The 20,371-nt window shown below is 40.0% G+C and overlaps 1 protein-coding gene across 5 annotated transcripts in view; it reads right to left on the bottom strand.

Annotated features, from left to right (window-relative positions):
- Positions 1-12,451: 12,451 nt before the first annotated feature.
- TRIM66 (tripartite motif containing 66) overlaps positions 12,452-20,371 on the bottom strand; it is a 47,085-nt gene continuing 39,165 nt past the window's right edge. For 3 of the 5 annotated variants that reach the window (XM_072929626.1, XM_041716498.2, XM_041716499.2), the window contains 5 exons: positions 18,792-18,915; positions 17,440-17,514; positions 16,113-16,265; positions 15,280-15,498; positions 12,452-14,964 (listed from right to left, as the gene is read on the bottom strand). In XM_072929626.1, the coding sequence (XP_072785727.1) occupies positions 14,905-14,964; positions 15,280-15,498; positions 16,113-16,265; positions 17,440-17,514; positions 18,792-18,915 (631 nt within the window). In that variant the 3' untranslated portion in view covers positions 12,452-14,904. Of the gene's footprint in view, positions 15,499-16,112; positions 16,266-17,439; positions 17,515-18,791; positions 18,916-20,371 lie in introns of all 5 variants that reach the window. The other 2 variants (XM_072929628.1, XM_072929627.1) reach the window with 2 other exon arrangements.

Below are 20,371 nucleotides of genomic sequence, written 5' to 3'. Positions count from 1 at the left end.
CCTTCTCCATTCCCACTCTGCCCTTCCATCACCTCATCTGGCACTCAGCTGCATCTTTATGGGCTCCACACCGTCATTTCTGGGACGCTTTTTCTCCCCAGCTCCTCCCTTAGCTCTATCTCTGATCCAGGATTTCCCAGTGCTTCATTCCTATCTGTTCTCCTTCACCTTCTTGGTATTCTCTCTAAAATCCTCCAGATTCCCAGTGAGGGATATCAGAGATAGTGGTCACCTTTGTTGTGCCAGTTTAAACCTGACCCTGCAAAGATTTAGTACATCCCACAGTCCCACACCAAAATGAGTGATAGGTAGTAGGTACATTAAAAATGATCAGCCGTAAAATAAATATTCAAAACAGTCCTGTAAGTAAAACAGAAGTATTTTGTTTAAGAGGCCCAAATAAGGACCGGCTGGCAGATCACTGTTGATTTTTTATAATTGCAGGGGAGTTTAATTTTTCAGAGTTGGCATAAAAAATATCTAAAATTTTTAATAAAGAGTTTTAGATGGTTTGTTTTGATCATTTTAACACAAGCTAATTATTCTGTGTAATTTACTAGTTTTTAAAAATGCAAAATTGATGCACATAAATATGTCAATATGGGGAAATTCATTACTTTTTCCATATAAAGCAGTTCAGGCCAATAACTAACTGTATATAAAAAAAAACCTCAAAAAAATGCAACTAATAAATCACAACCAGAGTTTCCTCAGTTCTGTTACAGTTGCTTAAGATGATGAAACAAAACACTTACTTTAATTGGTTGTTCCTTGCTCTTTCTACACAGTGCTGTTGTCCCTGTGAGATTTCAAATGATAAGTAACTGGAAATTAGGAAGAGAATTAGTCCATTATTCTGCAGCAATGACACAATGATTAATTATATTAACTTACTGCCCCTTCTGCTTTCAAACCCTACAGTCATAAAATTAGTTTTGTTCAATATTCCAGAAGGGATATGAAAATTAAATTTACACAATTTAACAAAGTCCTGCAGGAAAACCATGCTCATCTAAGATAGTAGATGGATGGATCCTCTAATTTACAATAATATGCAGATGGCACACCTACCCCTTACAGAGAAATGTGCAGATAAGAAAGCTTCCCAAATGGCTCAGAAAAAGAGACTGTGAAAGGACATAGGTGGAAATAGATCAGGCAACTCTGAGCTTGTGCATCCTCCTGGAAAGCACTCAAAAACTTTTCACTGTAATTCCCCCTATAGTTAACAGTTATGATTTCTTTTATCTAGTTCTTTTAAAACCACATAATATTTTAAACACCCTGAGCATTTTCTACGCCCTAGTGAATATGAAATAAATGAAAGGCTATTAGGGTCTAGGGAGGCAGATGGTGAATTAAAATCACCGCCACACCAACCCAAATCCCCAAATTCCCATGTTTCTGGTAAATAATGCATTTCAGGAAGAGCATATTACTTTTGAGGAACAATGCATCTGCCACATTTTCAATGCTGGAAAACACTCGGATGCAATCCTACCTTCTCACTGCATGTCTTTTGCAAGACGTAATGGTACATAATTAATTTTTTTTTTGCTTTTCATTAACTGACTCTTTTTAAATCAAGATTTATGAATAATATCAGAGATCTGGATCACTAAGTAAATATCTTAACCCCAGAACATCTATGCAACAGAGCCAGACTAAGCACCTAACCTTTGTGCCTTAGCCCTGACATGGACACTGTTTACTGGTTTCAGAATATCAAAATAAACTGACTGCAAACCATCTTTAAGTGAATAATACAAAACAAAACAAATCTTCTATGTGAAGAATGCAAGAGCCTTATAGGATCACAATTACGGAGAAGATTTCATCAAGGAATCTGAATGTTTGTACTTCCATATAATCAGGACATAGCTATATTATTGGGAAAGAAGGAAAAAAGTAGCAGTAAAGTTAAAGGATTTATTATGTCTTGATTTAAAAAGGTGGCATTTCATATTGCACTTCAATCAAGCAACTCTTAGATGACCTCTTCTGCAATATCTGGACAAACTGGATTATTATGGGCAAAGAGAGAAAGTTAGCCATGCACATTACCCAGTAATAATTTTATCAAAATTAAACCCTGTACTTTATTGCAAATTCAATTCATAATGAAAACAGACAGACTGTTAAATATAAGAGAATAAAAAAATCTTCAGCTAGGAAGCCAGAAAAATCTAGATACTTACAATTTATTAACTGCAAGATAAATTATCTCTCTATTTTTAAACTCATTTAAAACAAACATCATGACCCATAAATCACCTTTGACATGCAAATAAACGCAGAACCATCCAGGAAATCCACACATGGTTCATGAGGACTGGAGGCACAAGGCTGTACTTGCACACAGGACACATCCTGCAGGTGAATCCATGCCTGGTGCTATGTTTGTTCTGTTTATTCACAAAATTCTGTGGGAAAAATGGAACAGCAGGAGATACTGCATGGGCTGCCCGCAACAGAGACCTTAATCCTTGGCATAAGAATTATTAAAACCCAGATAAATTTATTTTAGGAAAAAACCCAACAAAACAATTCTCCTAAAGAGATGTTTCTAATAAATTTAAGTACTATCCTTAAATTATAACATTCATTAGGAGCATGACATATAAGGTACTTCAACTAATTACATTTATTTCCCCCAAGTTAATCACCACTGGAGAGGCAGCAAACATTACATCAGCGCTTGTGCCTGCAGTCAGCTCCCAGCCCAAGGGGCAGCACCTCTGGGGATCAGTACATTAGAAGCTAACTTCATGGTGTAGCTATCCATTTTCTCTTCTAAATCTTCCAATATTCTTTCCATGCCAAAAATCTTTTTTTTTTTTTTTCATAGGCGCCAATGCCTGAAGTACCTGATTGAAATAGATTTGATTTTCCAGTTAAAAAAAAAAAAAGAAAAAGAAAAAAACTAAAAGAAAAAATTTAAAGGTTCTATTTTTTTAAAGTGCTTTTATTTTGTTCATTATACATTGTGAAATAGGAATCTGAAGGTGCTGCAATATCCTCCAGTTACCTCAGGGCACTCAGTTCCAGCTCATGCTGCCTGGAATTGGCTCACCTCAGTGACCTCTCCCACTGTGTTTTTAAGAACTTGGCATCTCCAACCAAAGCCACCACTGACTCCCCAGCTTTGCTTCAGAAGGAATTAGTCCTAAAGAAGAGAAGTTTAAAAAGCCAGGCTTAAAGACATTCTCCCAAACTTTTGATAGCACCGTATTACCCAGGACTTTGAAAGCACTATAATTCAAGCAGATAGGCCACCTTGCCATAATTTACTGTTAGATGTCAGATATTCACCCATTTAGGAGCTGAGCTTTCAGGGACTCAGGCATCAGATGTATCCATTTCTCCAGGTAGGTTATTATGCATTCCTTGTATGCCAGCTTAGTGGACACTATTTTTTTTCCTAAAGAAAGATTATGAAATTCCGAGACATAAATACACAGGGATGTATTTTTCAGCCCTGGAATAACCTGGAAAATGGCTCTTGTGGGGATTTAGGGAGAAAATGGGGTTTTGCCTGTTTTGCATATTATTTCATGGCATTCCCACTATTCCCACTAAAATTTGACCACTTTTATTGTTGTTTCTTTAAAGGTATTCAATTTTTCATTGCATGGAGTGAGCTTCAGGGAGGAGTCTCCATTTACAATTTTACAGTGACTCGGGCACAGCACCTCCAATTCTGTTCCTGGATTGTGACCACAAGTACCAATGCTAAGAGAGCTTTAGCAGGGGCTTAGTTAATAAAAAGCAATTCCTTTCAGGCAAAAAGGCAACTTAGGAAAAAAAATAAAAAAGGAATGTTATAAGTATACTTCAATTCCTCAGTGTTTGCTATCCCTGAGAGTTTGGGGAGAGCCCTACTACTTAAGCCATCTCTCTCCTGTCCTTCCAGGCATCCTTTCTAAATTACTTCAGTTTCAGTCCGAGAAAAAAAAATACATCACAGCAAGTGTAGCCTGAGGTGACAGTGAGTGACTCAGGTACCTCTGAGAAAAGGCCACTTCCAGTAGAAGAGGTCACACATAACATGCCAGCTACATCAAAAAAAATTGCTTGTTTGACCACTGTGGCTTGTGAATCAAGAGCAACACGGGCTCCTCTAAGACCCCCACGTTGCAGATTCATGTTCCAATCCACAGCTGCCAAACAAGTGCATTACTCCTGGCATGTTGTCCCACCCCAGGAAAGCAGGCCAAGAGCCAACTCACACAGCCACCTGACAGCCACCTGGGGCAGGAGTGGAAGGACTTCATACAGGGTGGGTGATGACAAGGACATGAATCTCACCCAAGCAGAGCTGTTCCCAGGGGAATTTGCCCCACTGTGCCCAGACAGCTGTCTGCTGGCTAACTGCCTCTGGGGCTCAATTGCACATGTACAATCCACAGGCTACTTTTACAAGCTCTATTCAGACCTGAGACTATAACCATTCTGATATAACCTTTTCCAGCCCTTCTGAGGGTTGCTCCCAGCCTGTCTGTGCTGTAATTCACCTTCATTTTGTCTGGGTTGAGCTGACCTGGCTCATACAGGTCCGTTCTTTGTTTATTCCATTGGTAGCCTGCACAGAGGAGACACACTACATTGTCTCTGTGTCCTTCCACTGACAGGTTCAAGCTGAAATTTTCTGTGTACCTTGCCAGAAACTCAAGACCAACAAAAGTAAACAGTCCTGTCAATTAAAGGGCATCAGGAGAATAAGAATTCAGTATTACAATAATACAACAACAATATGGGGCTAAAAGACAAAACACATCAAAACCTCACACACAAAATGATACTTGCTCATTCTCTTCATTTTCTAGTTCAAAATGTTAAGCACAAGTAAAAGCCACATATGAAGAAAGGAACTACTGTGAATGCTGCTGTGCTCCTGTCAGTCAGTGCAAGACAATCTTGACCTTCATGCCACAATATTAAGCCAAAGTTCTTGAAAGGAGGGATTGTTTCAAAAGTCAGGCATTTTCTTAAGGGTGAGAAATGCCTGTTAAAGATTAGGCTGAAACCCTTGAGGTCAGATTACGTTTGACATGTGACATCTAAACTTCTTTATCTGAAAGGGAAATTTAGAAAGCTCTGACTGCTCTGTGCTACTTAGCTGTGCTTTGAACAGAATCCAGCATAAGTGTATACTAACAGAAAGTCCATGGGAAAGCTTTAGATAAGGCTTTATATATCCTTGCTATTTATCTAAATATTTATCCTGTGATGTGTGAGCACACCTGTTCTCTCCATTAGGCCTAAAGAGAGTTATTTCTATTTTGGATAGGTCTGGCATGAAATACACAGAAAATAAAGTGCCACCAGCCACCCTGCCCCAGCAACACCCGAGGAAACAGGTTCCCTGAGATGGAAAATTATGGTTTTTATCATACAGTAGTGTAATTCTGGTAAGAGCCTAAATATGGATGCACAGAAGCTTTTACTTCAATAGACACAATATGCAGAATAGGCTTAATAAGTGCCAGTATCTTTAATTGCCCTGACAGTGATAATTTGGCATTAAGAGCCGCAGCGTCACTGGCAGCAGGTGAAATTTGAAAGCATGGTTTGGGCAGAGACACCCAGCAATAAACGATGGATGAAAGACCAGACATGACCCAGCAGAGTGAGCTCTCAGCCCAGAAACCCAGCCCTATTCTGGGCAGCATCCACAGCACTGTGGGCAGCAGGTGAGGGAGGGGGAATCTGCCCCTCTGTTCTGGTGAGACCCCCCTGCACTGCTGCACCCAGCTCCGGAGTCCCCAGCACAGCAAGGACATGGACTCGTTGGAGCAAGTCCAGAGGAGGCCACCAAATTTATCTGAAGGATGGAGCATGTCTCGAAAGGCTGAGAGAGTTGGGTTTGTTCAGCCTGGAGGAGAGGAAGCCCCAGGGTTGCTCCAGCTGTGGCCTACTCGTACCTGAAGGGAGCTACAAGAGAAGAACTGGTTACATGAGCATGTAGTGGCAGGACAAGGGGAATGATTTTAAACTGAGACTAGGTTTAGATTGGATATCGGGAAGAAATTCTTACCTCTGAGGGTGGTGAGGCACTAGCACAGGTTGCCTGAGAAGCTGTGGGTGCCCCATCCTTTCCTTTTCAAGGCCAGGTTGGATGGGGCCCTGAGCAGCCTGGTCTGGTGGAAGGTGTCCCTACACCTGGTAGGGGCATGGAAACTCGGTCATCTTTAAGGTCCCTCCCAAACCAAATCATCTATCATCCTACAAAATGCTTAACGAAGTTGTTTGTTTGGTTGGGTTTTTTAGTCAACCTGACTTCTCAGACCGTGAGAAGCGCTCGTATTCATTTCTCAGTGCAAGTTCATTGGCGCAGCAAAGAGCGAACGGCGGCACCACAGGAAAGCACCGAGGTGTCGCCTGCCCCTTCCACAGCGATTTCACGGACATCCAGTCATCCCTTCAGCAATCGGCATCCTGGAGCTCCATCTGCTGGCGCCGCGGGATCGGCCGGGGAGGGGAGAGGGGCAGCCGGGATGAGGGGAGCCTGCCCGGGAAACGCTCGGGATGAGGGGAGCCTGCCCGGGACACGCTCGGAATGAGGGGGATGAAGGGAGCCTGCCCGGGACACGCTCGGGATGAGGGGAGCCTGCCCGGGACACGCTCGGAATGAGGGGGATGAAGGGAGCCTGCCCGGGACACGCTCGGGATGAGGGGAGCCTGGCCTGGGACACGCTCGGGATGAGGGGAGCCTGCCCGGGACACGCTCGGGATGAGGGGAGCCTGGCCTGGGACACCCTCGGGATGAGGGACCCTGCCCAGACGAAGGGATCCTGGCCCGGGCATTGCCAGGCTGGCGGGACCGTCCCTGGGGAGCTGCCGCTGGGTCACATCATCCCCCGCGGAGCTACAGCACCACCCGGTCCCCATGTTCATCCCGCTCCAGCTGGAGTGTCCCGGGGTGGTTTGGCTGTGGGAGGTCTCGAGTTCCTTCAAATGAGCTCAAAAGTCCTTGAGAGCCCTCAGCGACTTCCAAGCGCTCAGGTACATTTCAAAAGGAACGAGGAGCTTACCTTTAGGGAATGTGGTTGTACCCAGATCTGCAAATTCTTGTAAGTGACCATATTTTAAAGTGTGCCATATCAAATATCCTAACTTCAATGTCCTCAAAATGGTTATCAACAAGTAGTAAAATCCCACAAGCAGACAACTTCTTGTAGTCTATTTTTTCCCCTTCCTAATAATGTCACAAATAATTTATTTCCTCTTTTTTTTTTTTGCTATATAAAATGTATCTGTTTCAGAGTCAGCTTCTCAGCCGTGACACAGTGAAAATTGGCCTTTCACACCCCTCTTCCACTGAAGTGTTCACCAGTTTACCTCAGGTGAGGCTAATCTGGTCAACTAATCACAAGACAGCCAGGGCTTAAGGGCAAGGCTCCTTTGTGCATCTTCCCAATGAGAATTCAGTTCACAGCTATATGCCAAGCACTTTGCATATCCAAAAGTTTTGATGAAACCCCTCATATTTTTAAGAAATACTATGAGGGGTTTTTATTGTTAATATCTATTTATATGACCACAACTTTATTAGAAATGTGCCTGTTCTGTCTTTTCCATAATTGGTGCATAAGGGTTAGAGAGACTTGAGAAAAACTGTTGCTTTGACACTCTCCATCTACAAATCAACCTCCTTTGACAAACACTTTCAGCTTGCTTTTCTCACAAATTTGAATTTAAGCACTATCTTTTTCTAGAAAGAAAATAAAGGGAGAAATTAACTTCCCTCTTTCCCCATAACACCAGATTGAGAGAGAGCTATCAAGAGATATATAAGTGCTAACTGTTTTCTACCGGGTACTTACGGGAAACAGATGGGTGTAATTATGGTTTTATGGAGGTCTTACCTAAAATGCTTACACTCAGCTGCCACATTACAGCTTGATTCTCGTTTATAAATACACCTATTAATCTTTGTAAACGTCTGCACAGATTTTAAGCTAAGGGGGAACACACAGCCCTGTACCTACCTCCCGTGGAAGGACACCGTATTAAAACAGAAGGTGCAATAATACAGGAACCCACAGGACTTGGAGGAGGCAAATTCTCCTTGCTGAAAACAGCTCAGAGCGTGCTGAAAGCAGCAGAGGGAGCCAGCTGCCTTGATTTGGAACAAGGCACCGCTGATGCCCTGCAGCCAGCCCAGCACCGAACCTCCACCTGCTTACCCCGGGCCAGCGACTCTCCTGTTCCCAGAGGCTGCGTTGTTGCACAGGAAATATTAGGAAAAGCTGAACTTTGCTGCATCATTAAAGTTTACTGACCCATTCAGGTTGTACCATCACCTCTGGCAGTGAGCAGCACCCAAATGCTTCCCAGGAACCTGAGAAAATACCCATTCAATTGCAAAACATAACTGTGAGAAAAATAAAAAAACATCTCCATCTCTCACCCATTTACATCTGTGTAAGAATTTCGTCTTTTTATAAGAGCTGCAGAAACACCTTTGCTCAAATCAGTGAAGAAAGTTATACACAGAACTTAACTTCTCTGAAAAAACAGCAAAGGGACTGCAGTGCTATCCCTCACCCCCCCGCCCCACCCCATCCCCAGCATCACCATTGGTGTTTATTCACCTTCAATTCCATTAAAAGAATTCTCATTTTCTTCCCATATGATGAGACAGTGTAAAAAAAATGGGGAAAAAACAGCTAATGCTATCATACACATTTTAAAATCTGAATCTCAGCTTTGACAGGTAAAGTAATAACACAAATTTCCGTGTAATTTTTGGATCTCTAGCTCCAGAACCATTTTTTTTTCTCCCCGCTGGAACTGTAAGAAAGCATCAACAAGGCTAAAAGTCACAAGTCCTCCTACTCCCTTCTCAGAGAGCCTCTTCCTCTTTGTTTCTCCCACTTCATATTGTTAAGGCTCAATTTATCTCTGAGTGACCCCATTAAATCAATCAGTCTTCAATGCATTTGCACAGGTACTCAGGAGGAAAAAATTTGATTAGTTAATCATTTAATTACAAACTGCTGAATTAATAATGGAGAACTTGACTCAAAATAAAAGGGCACTATAGTACTGACATCTGGGAAGAGGTGAGGCAACCAATGTAAATTTATTTGTAAATTCTGCATTATTTGGAAGCAGTAAAAGCCAATAAACACAGAATCAAGCTAATTATGTAGGTTTCTCACAGAGTAAAAGGTTGAGTTCTGTGGCTATAAATATACTCATATACTTACAGTATGCCCTAATTAGGACCAGTGAAAGGAAGAAATTGCATATTCCCATTCCATTTAATATCCTTTCACTATATGAGTCATCTAGGCAGCAGATGAAGGGTGGTGCTGCACTTTTCCCAGCTGAGGGGCTGAATGTCTCCAGGGTGTTCCCACCTCTCCAGCATGTGTCCAGAGCCTGCTGTCTCTCCCTGCCCCCAGGGATTCCCAGCCCCATGGCACCAGGCTCGGGCTGGCATGATGCAACACAGCACAGCACACTGGGAAGAGCTCCGAACATGATGCAAGAGCTAGGAAGTGAGACTGTCACCTCAAAAGGTCATTGTTGTGATCTCCTTGTCCAGCAGGCTCTCCCCCATTAAGAGCACAGAGATTTTTGTGGTATTAAAAAAAAAAAAAAAATAAAAAATAATGATTAAGACTTTCTGCTTTCTTGAATGGTATGGGATATTACTTCTGGGGAGCCTTTATGTGGTTCATTCTCTGGAGAAAATCCATGCTGTTTGTATCACCCCTGAGATAACCTGGCTCAGCCAGAGGTTACAGCTGCAGTATCTGCATTGCCCAGGCCACTGCAGCTGCTCTGGAGCTGTAAGGCACTGGTGAGTTTGCAGCAGTGGCCTGAGCACTGCCCCATTCCCCCTCACTGAACAGAACTGCCCTGTAGGTAAAACAAGCTCTGTGTGATTCCTGACACTGCTCCAGGACTGGAGGTGCTAAGCTCAAGCATCATTTGCAGCATGCTGTCAGAGCCAAATCCCCTCTTCCATAATTAAAGGTTTTAGTATCCCAAACCTGAGATGTCTCACAATAGTTTCATTTAACACTGCTCCATGATAATCCTGATACCAGGTCTGAGGGCTGTATTCAATTTCCATCTCTGCTGCTCACTCATTCCATTAGCTTGTCATGCTGTTTTCCACAGTTATAAGTGGGAAATATTTATAAGTACATCACAAACATGGATGAAAGCCAGTTAACCAGTGTTTCTAAAGCTCTCAGAGGCCACAGGGAAAAAGAAACAGAGGGGTGTCCAGTGTTTGCTTAAAGCACTGAATTCTTTAATGTTATTTTTCATAAGCCAAAGCCCACCTGTATATGTTAATAATAGACTGCACTGCAGATGCCTGAGGTATTCAAAATTATGTGCAAGATGCAGGACAGAGTTTGGGTAGGATTTAAAGATTAATTTTGAATTGGTTTTCACTTTATCTAAGCTCTATATTGTTCCTTTATCTATACCATAGAATAAAATATCCTATAAAGTTTTGGGTTAATTTCTGTGATATACAGAGCATTGCACAGTCCACTTGTTCCATAGTGATCATCCTATTCTATTAATACTGTCAGTATTAGAAACTAAGGGTGTTTTCCATTTGCTGTTGTGTCACAAGAAAGGACTGTTTAGCTTGGCCCAGTGGGCTGTAAATTCACAAGTGTTGCACTGAGCACCACAGGCTACACAGTGTGGTATAGACATGTGCATAAACTATTTCCTTGACTTAATCTAGGCCTGTTTTAATGCTATTGCAAGAAACATTAAAAGTGTAGTAAATAGAAAAAATGCAATTATATACAGAATGAACACTAACTTATAAATTACCATACAATCCAGGAATAACTGCATAAAATATTTTGGCACAACAGTCTGTTTTTGTGTCATTATCTGAAGAGATCACAATTCTGATGTTTTTTAATGATCTCTAAACATTGGTATTTGCTAGGCCCAGTATAAAACCAGATTAAGTTCCATGAGTTTCTGTGAACAGAGTTCAACATCTGCAACCCTGTTAGGGTGCTGTGTTTGTTCATTCAGTCAGGAGAAATGCTCATCCTGGTGCAGGCAGTCAGCACAGGACTTGGCAACGAGCTAATTCTGCAATGTACAAATCCCATCATTTTAAAGGTACCATCCAAACATTAACTCTGATTTAAAAATTTACAGGGAATCTGTTACAAATTCCACCCTGAACAGAAAAATGAAAAACTGAAAATTATCTTTCAAGGACCTCTTTTCAGATACTTAGAATGAGAAGAGAACAACTGGACCTGGATATGTGACAACAAATTTGAACATTGCAATTTCTCATCTCCACAGCAATATTCCCACCATAGCAAACACTTTTCCCAAAAAAAGCCATCCAAATACTGTCTTTCTACTTTTACATATCCTAATGTAAATTTCTACAAAAGTCTCATCAGTCTAAATGCTACCAGTTTACTAAATGCTCTCATAAGAACACATAACTACACAGTAAAATGTACTTCCACAAACTAAGAGACAGGAACAGCCAGTGGGGTAGCATTTCTTTAAAAAAATGCTCACTTCTCTTTCTTCTTGCTCCTGGTCTACAAATACTGCTTCAAAAGGTGTGAATCCTCCTCAGCCAATGACTACTGCCTATCTTTATATCCCCCAGATTATCTCATTTGATAGCTAAACAAAATCAGATAAACTCAGCTGATATTTAGCTTTTTATCTATAATAGATTTTATTGCCTGTATTTAACACCTGAAGGAATTGCATGCCCAGAAGAATTTCTACACTTTCCTATTTATACAATAAAAAAGTTACTTCTGATTATAAATTATCTCCTAATTATGTCTGAAGATAAGCACAGATGTAACCCTGAGAGAAGGATTCCTTACCCCTCAAGCCAATAGGTCCCCATGTCAGAAAGTTGATTCTGTTCCTATAAACCAAACAGAGGAACCAATAATAATAATAAAACACTTGCAATGTCTGCTTTTTGCCAATAGAGGATTTTTCTCTTTTTTTTGGTAAACTATTCCAATTTTTGGCATTTTCAGTTTTAGATTCTGATTCCTCCAAATTAATACATTACAATATGCTTTTCCTCTCACTAATAAGTAGCATGTTTCCTGGCATTTTATGTGTACAGACATTTAAACAACAAACATTTTTTGCTACTTGTTCTTGTCATGTTTGTTTCTCAGTAACTTAGAGCAACTGAAAAACAAAAAGGCAAAATATCTACTTGCTATTGAAAATATTAGCACAAACAGCAAGCTGTCTCCTGTGTTAGCATAGCTGCTTTCATAACTGCTCTGTTTCGCTACCAGAAGTTATCAGCAACTTGCTCATTATGATAGGAGCTGATAATAGCGAATGATATGAAATGATAATAGCTAATGATTGTTAAATTATATTATACAATCCATAGATGAATTGAAAGCAGATGTACTGAGAGCAAAACTTTCAGATTGATGTGCAGAAAGACATTTCACATGTTTTATTGTTCAGCAACACACATTACACATACAAACATGCAGTCATTGGTTAATGTGCATGGTTAAACACCTGTTTGTAGTAACTGTGATGCCATTCTCCTGTCACAATACTGGAACAAGCAGGTCTTTGAAATTGTCTAGGGGGAAAATGAAAGCCAAATCTGTAGCTGTCATTTCTTCCTTGACAGACCTATTATGTAACTGCAACTAATCTTTTTTCCAACTGTTTAAACACAGAAAGGATTTTCCCTTTATACTTGTAACCCATTACATGTAGGAAAAATATATTGTTCTTATAACCTGCACTGTATTGTGAATTTGCTGACCCATGGATTCGTTTTTGAAAATATATGAAGTCATACATAGTTCTTCAGTTTTTCTTCTGCTTACCAACATAACATGAAATTTATGAGGTTTTTTTTTTTTTAATAGTTACTAGTCTTAGAGTATTAATCAGATTCTAAGCTAGCCTAAAGATTGCTCAGGTCATTCAGTCCTGCCAAACACACCCAAAAAGGTGTTTTATTTATGACGACAAGCTGGAAAATTTCTATTTTTAATAAAAGCATAATACATCCCAGATAAATTTTATTTAAACAAGTGTTATCCAAAACTAATGGTACAGTTAATAACCTTACAGCCTTTAAGAAAGAGAAGGAGGCTCTTGTTGACTCTGCTCTTCCAGGAAAAGAGGAAGCAATCACTAATCTCTCACATTTCTACCACTGCCCCTAGATGACCTCTAAAAAGCATACCGGTTTTTGCATTAGTAATGGTAAAAGATAGTTCTTTGACGGAGGATCTGAGGAAATGTGATACCTGTAGCACAGATAAGGGTGATTAACTCGGTGAGAAACCTGCACTCATTGTCCTGTGCCAAGACTCTCACTTTTTTTGAGGAATTTGACAGAACGCAAGCATATATGAATGCACATTTAGAAAAATGTAAAGTCTATCCCTTCATTTCACAGTTTGCCAGTCAGTTTCTAATATCCAGAATTTCATTTCTCCAAAGAAAGGGAATGATTAGCACACTACCAAGTTAAGGGCAAACAGTAAGTCACACATGGTCGAATATAACATTCACGTCTTATTATTTAATATATAAACCTTTAAAGTGTTATCTAAAATAACATACATGGTTACCAGACAAAATAGCCCATATAAACTATGATCTTTATTTACAGGAACCTAATTAAAATGAACTTTAATTGTGTTTGAGGTCTGCAACAACCTCCTGTGTCAGAGCTAGGGTCCAGCCTGGATGCTGGGCAGAGCTCTAAGGAGGAAGATGCCCCTCACACACATGAGGAAAGCACTGGCCATGCAGAGATGTGGCTTACCTGCTGCTAGAAGGGGTGGAAGCAGCTTGCAAACTTTCACCATTTGCTCAGGTGTGGTCCTGTTACCCATATCCCACCCTTCAGACTTTACAGTGACATACACCTTTGTTCAAGTGAACTCTAAATATGCTCTTGGTTGTGTTCTGACTATACATTGTAAAATTTAGCAAAAAAATATATCTTAGCCTTTCTGTTTGAGCTTCTACATATACAGCATTATCATCGTCTTCTAGTATTGCTGGTAATCACAACTACAGGTAATAAGCAAAAAGAAAATCAGAAATAAATGACATTATTTTACAGGCAGTTCTAGAACCATGTAATTCGCTCCATAGTTAATTTGCTGAATTCCAATATCTACTTTATAGGAAAACAACTGCCTTGGTTATATAAAAATTCTGCCTTTGAGAGCTACGAAATCCTACACTGCTTTACCAAGCATGAATTAGATTCCAGAAGAATGATGCCTTGCAGACAGAGCACCCAGTATGCTCTGAGAACCAGCTCTCACAGAGCCCTTGTATCAGCACTACTAGCACTTGCTCTTTCCTGATTTAATGAAAACTCTGTGCTTCAAAAGAAACAGCTAATCAGATAATCACATTATCTCAGAGGCTTCGGAGCAGCCAAGCTCCCAGAAAAATCATTGAATGAGACAACAGGATTACAGCTTTAATGGCTACACGTTGTATTTGTCACAAAGCATGGCCAACATTCACACTGAGGTTGCAAGATTATTACACGGTTACCTGTGCTCTATAAAATAGAGATGTCACATTGAACAATTATGAAACATAGTACAGCAGTATGAGGTATTATTAGTATGCTATTTTTATTATTATTAATCATTACCTATGACCAAGACATTAGTACTTCAGTGTAAACACTGCAAAACATATATGTGATTTAACAGATGGGATATTGACAGATTTAAACATTTTGGATCTGTTGTATATCCACAAGATCTAGAAGTAAGGCATATGGTCAGCAGAATAGGAGAGTTTCAATAAACAGCCCGAGTGCTTTGCTTTCCTCCCACACACCTTTACTCTGCCAGTCATGCTGCTGGATTCCTCAAATCTCGTATCTTGAGGAGGTCATACCTGAGGAAGGCTGTTAGCGGGCTGAAACATCACTCTTTTAGTTTTTTCACTTTCCTGTGTACAAAGGAAACAAACAATGAATAGCTAAAGGGCTTAATCTTTTTACAAACCTTGACAGAGCTTTCTGCTAGGAAGATAACTGCACAGCCCAAGAGGCTTCATTTGCTCCTGCTCACACATTTATAGACATCTGACACTTTATTCCACTCAAGGGACCGTAACATAACATTGTAGAACTGATCACACATCCGTGATAGAAGCTTGACGATTTTCCCAGACAGCCCTGCCAAAACTTCCCATCAGTAGCTGTAGACAGAGTTAACAGGGAGGCCACTTAGCAACCAAATGCTTTTGCTTTTGCAATCTTACAGCGTGGCGCCGCTTCCTTTTGGGCTGCACGCACTCCTGCCCGTACGATGGCCACTGGAAATCCTGGGATGGCACTTGGCTGTTGTGGCTCTCCACGTCTTCAGAATCAGAATCATCCTGTTGCATTGAAGGGAAATGCCTGTCTGGATAGATTTCTCTCAGTTTGTCCTCAAAGAACTCATCCAGGCATCGTCCAGCCTCAGCAACCTCGGAATCCGGCTGTCAGGGAATGAATAACCATTTAGTGCTACCACACACAGAAATCACCCAGGATCAAACCCAAATAACTACCCCACCCCCACATCTCTCCTTGGCTCTGTCTGCTACATCTCCATTAGTCTCTGCACACTTTCTACAGCCCATTGGTCCCTCTGCATTTCCAGTGTAAGTAAAAACCAGATGCTGCTGTTAAGGCACACATTTGCGCACCTCTAAGAAGTAAAGATGTGCAGTGAACTAGAAAGAACAGCAGTCATCACTGCTTAGGAATTTCTACGTATTTTATTTTCCCTAGCTATTTTGCTGGCTGTGACTGGCTTCTCACAGCAAACACAGCAACATTCCATAGAGTTGTCTGTGAAGATGCCCCTCTTTAATTTTAGATCCATATGTATCTCAAATTCTCAGATATTTATATAATTTAATATAAACTTCATTTCTGTAATTAAAAAAAAACCCTAACAATTTCCAAATAATAAAAACTGATTAATACTCCTGTTTATTTCAATCCTACATCTGACTTCCATGGAACCAGTAGTTGCATCAGTGCGACAGCCACTGAAAGAACCAACGCCTGCTTTGTCTCCCCCCACCCCTGCATTTTAGAAACATACATAATTGAACTTTGCACAGTTCCAAAACATGAGACGCACGTCAGTCACAAGTTCCTCAGGTGCAGAGTAGTGGGATTTGTCCTTTTTTTGCAGTTTCCTTCGTATGGTGGACAAATCCATTGGCCTTTTGATGATCTGATAATAATGCCGAGCCTGCAATAAGAATATAAGGCAGGTATGTGACATTTTTAATTAAAAAATTTCCTCTCCAGTGACTTCTATGCAGTTTTGGACAGAAGTCATTGCAGAGGAGTCCTTGCATCAGGGTAGAGAGCTCTAATCTTTAAGTTCCTACACTTGCACATCTTCCTGGGTGCTTTTTCATTTTATTAAAACATACTTGTTTGCAAGATTGATCCTAAAAATAACACACTTCAGTGACTACTCTGCTGCTTGCACCTTGTAAAGTTTATCCCCAGATAACTATAACCCAAATGTTACGATCAATAATATATATTGTATATTATGTATACAAGATATATGCATTATATTTTATAATATGATAACTAGCTGACATTTTCCCCAAGCAATTACAATAAGAATTTGCTGTGATACTTTAAGTGATAATGTGAGAAGTAGTCCATGAAGAGTGACTCAAAAAAAGATACTGTGCACTCTTTTAACGAAGTCCAACTAAAGCCTTTTTCAATGGGCGTCAGCTACCAGGATATCCCACTCCTTTAATCTTTCTGGGTCTAAACCTACTTGTTAGGTAATTTGTTCCATAAGTCCATTGCAGGATTCATTAGGTGTAATGGGTTTTATATCATTATTTGAACTACTCCTTCACATAAAACCTTGATTTTTCCCCTCTTCAACTTTCAGCATATGGTGCTCTACTGTTACAATACTGTAAGTCTCCATCTTTCTTAAAGCAGACAGTTAATATTGAAAATTAATTAGTTGTGGAGTAGATGGATGAAGCAGATATCTCTACATCTTCCCCTGCACACAGCCACATTTACCCTCTGTGCACAGCACAAGGAAAGAGGGAGTTCAGGGTTACTTCTAGAGCAGACCTCTCTTATGACAGTACAAGATTCTCCATGTACATGGCAAGTCAGCTCTTTTGATCACTGGAACCCCTCATACACCTTTGCCATTCTACCAGTTTCTTAAATTGGCACTCAGACATGACCTGAGCACTGGCCAAACATTTTCCTGCCTCTGGCCTCTGCCTTCAAGGCACTTGGAAGAGGCAAACACCCACCCTTCCCTAGGAAGCAATATTGTTCAGAAAAAAACCCTCATGAATATCTTTCAAGACAAAGGACAAGTTTGTGAGGTTCTCTGAATGCTCTCTGATCCCTGTATGTGCACTACTTACCAGGGGACTGACGGGTTCATGGAATGGGAGGCTCATACTGCTGCAGAACAGGGAGAGCACCAGCTTTTCACACTTCTGTGGAAGCCAAAATTGTAATACATTTTAATTCAAAACAAGTGACTTTCATTCTTGCCCTTAGTTAATCAATCACACTAACAAAAAGAGAATTCTCAAATTCATTTCTGATGCAAAATGCCACACTACACTCTAGTCAAGGGGAGGGTTTGCCTCATAGCATTGTTATAACTTGGAAAATAAGGTTAGTCAAGAAATGCAAGAAAAGAAATAGTTTGCTGGAAATTCTTGAGAATTAATCACTATCATTATTTACTTTGCGTGCTCCAGATCTATTCTTTGGCTCTCAACTGAAAGAATGACAGCAACAATGTGGAAAGAGTTAAATGTGCAATGTTTCCCACTGCTCATATCCATTCATGCAAACCAATGTAAGTTGGTAGTACTGTATGAAAACTATTCCCTTTAATCACCATTAACTTGTAAAGCACTTATACCAGTGTTTGGCTCATTCGTTAAGGAAAAAAATGCACTACATAAACATTATAAGCCATATTTTCTCACAAACAATGGAATTTTGAATAAACTCAATTTTCTAAACAGGTCTTCACTATTCAAGACCCAAATCCCAATAATTTTTGCCCAGTTGTACCAATCCAGTAGAACCAGGGCCAGCTCAGCATCTGCACTCAGTAGTGTGGACTCCTCCTCTCTGTCCAGTTGTCACCAATATACACACAACATCTGTTTTGAATGTGAGCCTTCCAAATATTATGGACTTTAAGAAAAGGTGCTTATTTAATGGAAGATTTGGTAGAGAAAACCAGTAATAAATATGGAAAATGATAAGCTTTCCTCTAGGCAGAGTTAAGAGCCTAGAGGAGCTTCAAGGGAAGCAATGGGACATATGAAGACTGTATGATGATTTCAGTCCAGCTGAAAGCCAAAAAGTGTCTTCATCACAAAAATGTCACTGCACTGGCCCAAGTAGATGTCTGAGAAAATGCCAAGTTTTAAAGGAGAAAGATTCAGTGTCACAAACAAGGCAAAACTGACTCATGGAAGCTCTGCTCTTGAGTGTGATTTCCCTGTTCAAAGTAGAAAAGAATTCCACATCTGCCTGCTTCATCTTTCTATAACATTTTTTAATTGAACAGCAATATCTAGAAAGAAGACAAAATAACATACAAAATTATATCTAACCAAATAACAATGCTTTTGTTGCATTTATGACTGCATGTAACATTTGAGTGGCAGCCAAGTGAAAACCATCATCTGTGTCATGAAAAAGCAAAGCCTCATGCTGAGAAAATAGTGCAATATATAATTATTCCCACCTTCTGGTCGCAGTCCCCAAGGCCATATTGTGCACTGTAGCTCTGGCTGTAGCGTGTGTTTTCACAGTCATATTCCACCTCTGGCTTCACTGGGTTACGGCAAAGTGAGCACACCCATTCTCCCCTGCAAAACAAGAAACCAAAAAACTCGTGGGGAATTATTTTTCCAAAACCTTGTCAAAAAGCAAATCTTGGAAATCACTATTTGGAAAGCCTCATTCTTAACTAGCATTATTATAGCAGGCAATCTGAAGCCCATTACACTAGATATTCTTGTTTGGATTTGAATCCAGTTAGAAGTATCATCATTTCAGATTCTATTCAAGGCTCAAGAAAATTACAAAACTGTGTTTGGAATAATCTACAGCAGTGTATGCATCTGCACTGATTCAAGTGCTGCTTTGAAAAAAAAACCACCAAGGAAAAAGAGGCAGCAACTGGTTCATAAGACAAACCCAGAGCCTTTTGATAACTGAGATATTTATTATCAATTCATACAATAATTGACATATTTATTTAAGAAATCCACATTATCAGAAAAGGTGTGATAATACACAGGTCCCCAGATCAAATAGATATAATCCTGCAAGGGCATGTGTGTTCATGCTAGTAGATACATTTTCAGAAACGTCTTGAAGGATTTAGTGAAGGCAGTGATGCAACTTCTACAACATCAGTGTCTGAATAGCTACAGATGAAGATATATTCAATAATTATGAATACAGAACTTTAGTTAAGGGAATTAATTTACTTCATTACAGTTTAACTTTGCCTGTAAAGTTTATTCTAACAGGAAAATTTGGTTTTTGCACTGCTTTAAAACTAGAAGGTAATAATAACTCCATTACTAGAGAAAAGAATGAAAAGCCAAGAGATGAAAAGTCCTGGTTTTTGAACAGAGAGGAGAAACCAGAATCTCAAAATTAATACCTTACAATATATTTTTCTCAGCTGAGACAATGATTTGAGCTTGGCTCAAATGAAGTAGATTTTGGTTCCGCTTAGTAATGATTTATAACAAATTTAGAATTGCATACCACAGTAATGCACATTATTCTGCCTCACTTTTAAGTTTGGTATGTGGATGTGTATCTATTTCTGGTCCATTGCATACAATCCATCTGTGACAAGTTGCAAGAGAACATATCTTAGGGAAAACAGTGACTGAAATATTTCCACAAAAGCCCTGATAATCCTACATTTCCCATAAAATTTGCTAACAAACTGAATAAAAAGTCATTGATTGCCCTTCCCTTGTGCTAGTCTCCATTCTGCCAAATAGAGCTGATGTCTACACTCCAGATGCTACATGAGAGTTAGGTTTTTATTTCTCTCCAGTGAGTCACAGGAGAGTTTGTAAAGTTCAGATCTGCCACCTCCTTTGCTGTACTGGCCAATTTACTGTAGAAAGGGCACAGTGACAGGAAACAGTTATTTTACATAATTCATCTAGCTCCTCACATGTAAGACAGAAAAAGTATCAGAAAAAAGCAAGTGAGAGATGCAGCCCTTGCATAAGCCTGAAACATCAGTGCCTGAGGATATCTTCTGCCCCCAGGCAATGAGCAGGAACAGCACAG

The sequence above is a fragment of the Taeniopygia guttata genome, chromosome 5 (genome assembly GCF_048771995.1).
Source record: "Taeniopygia guttata chromosome 5, bTaeGut7.mat, whole genome shotgun sequence".
Lineage (NCBI taxonomy): Eukaryota > Metazoa > Chordata > Aves > Passeriformes > Estrildidae > Taeniopygia > Taeniopygia guttata.
This window is presented reverse-complemented; position numbering and strand designations above follow the sequence as displayed.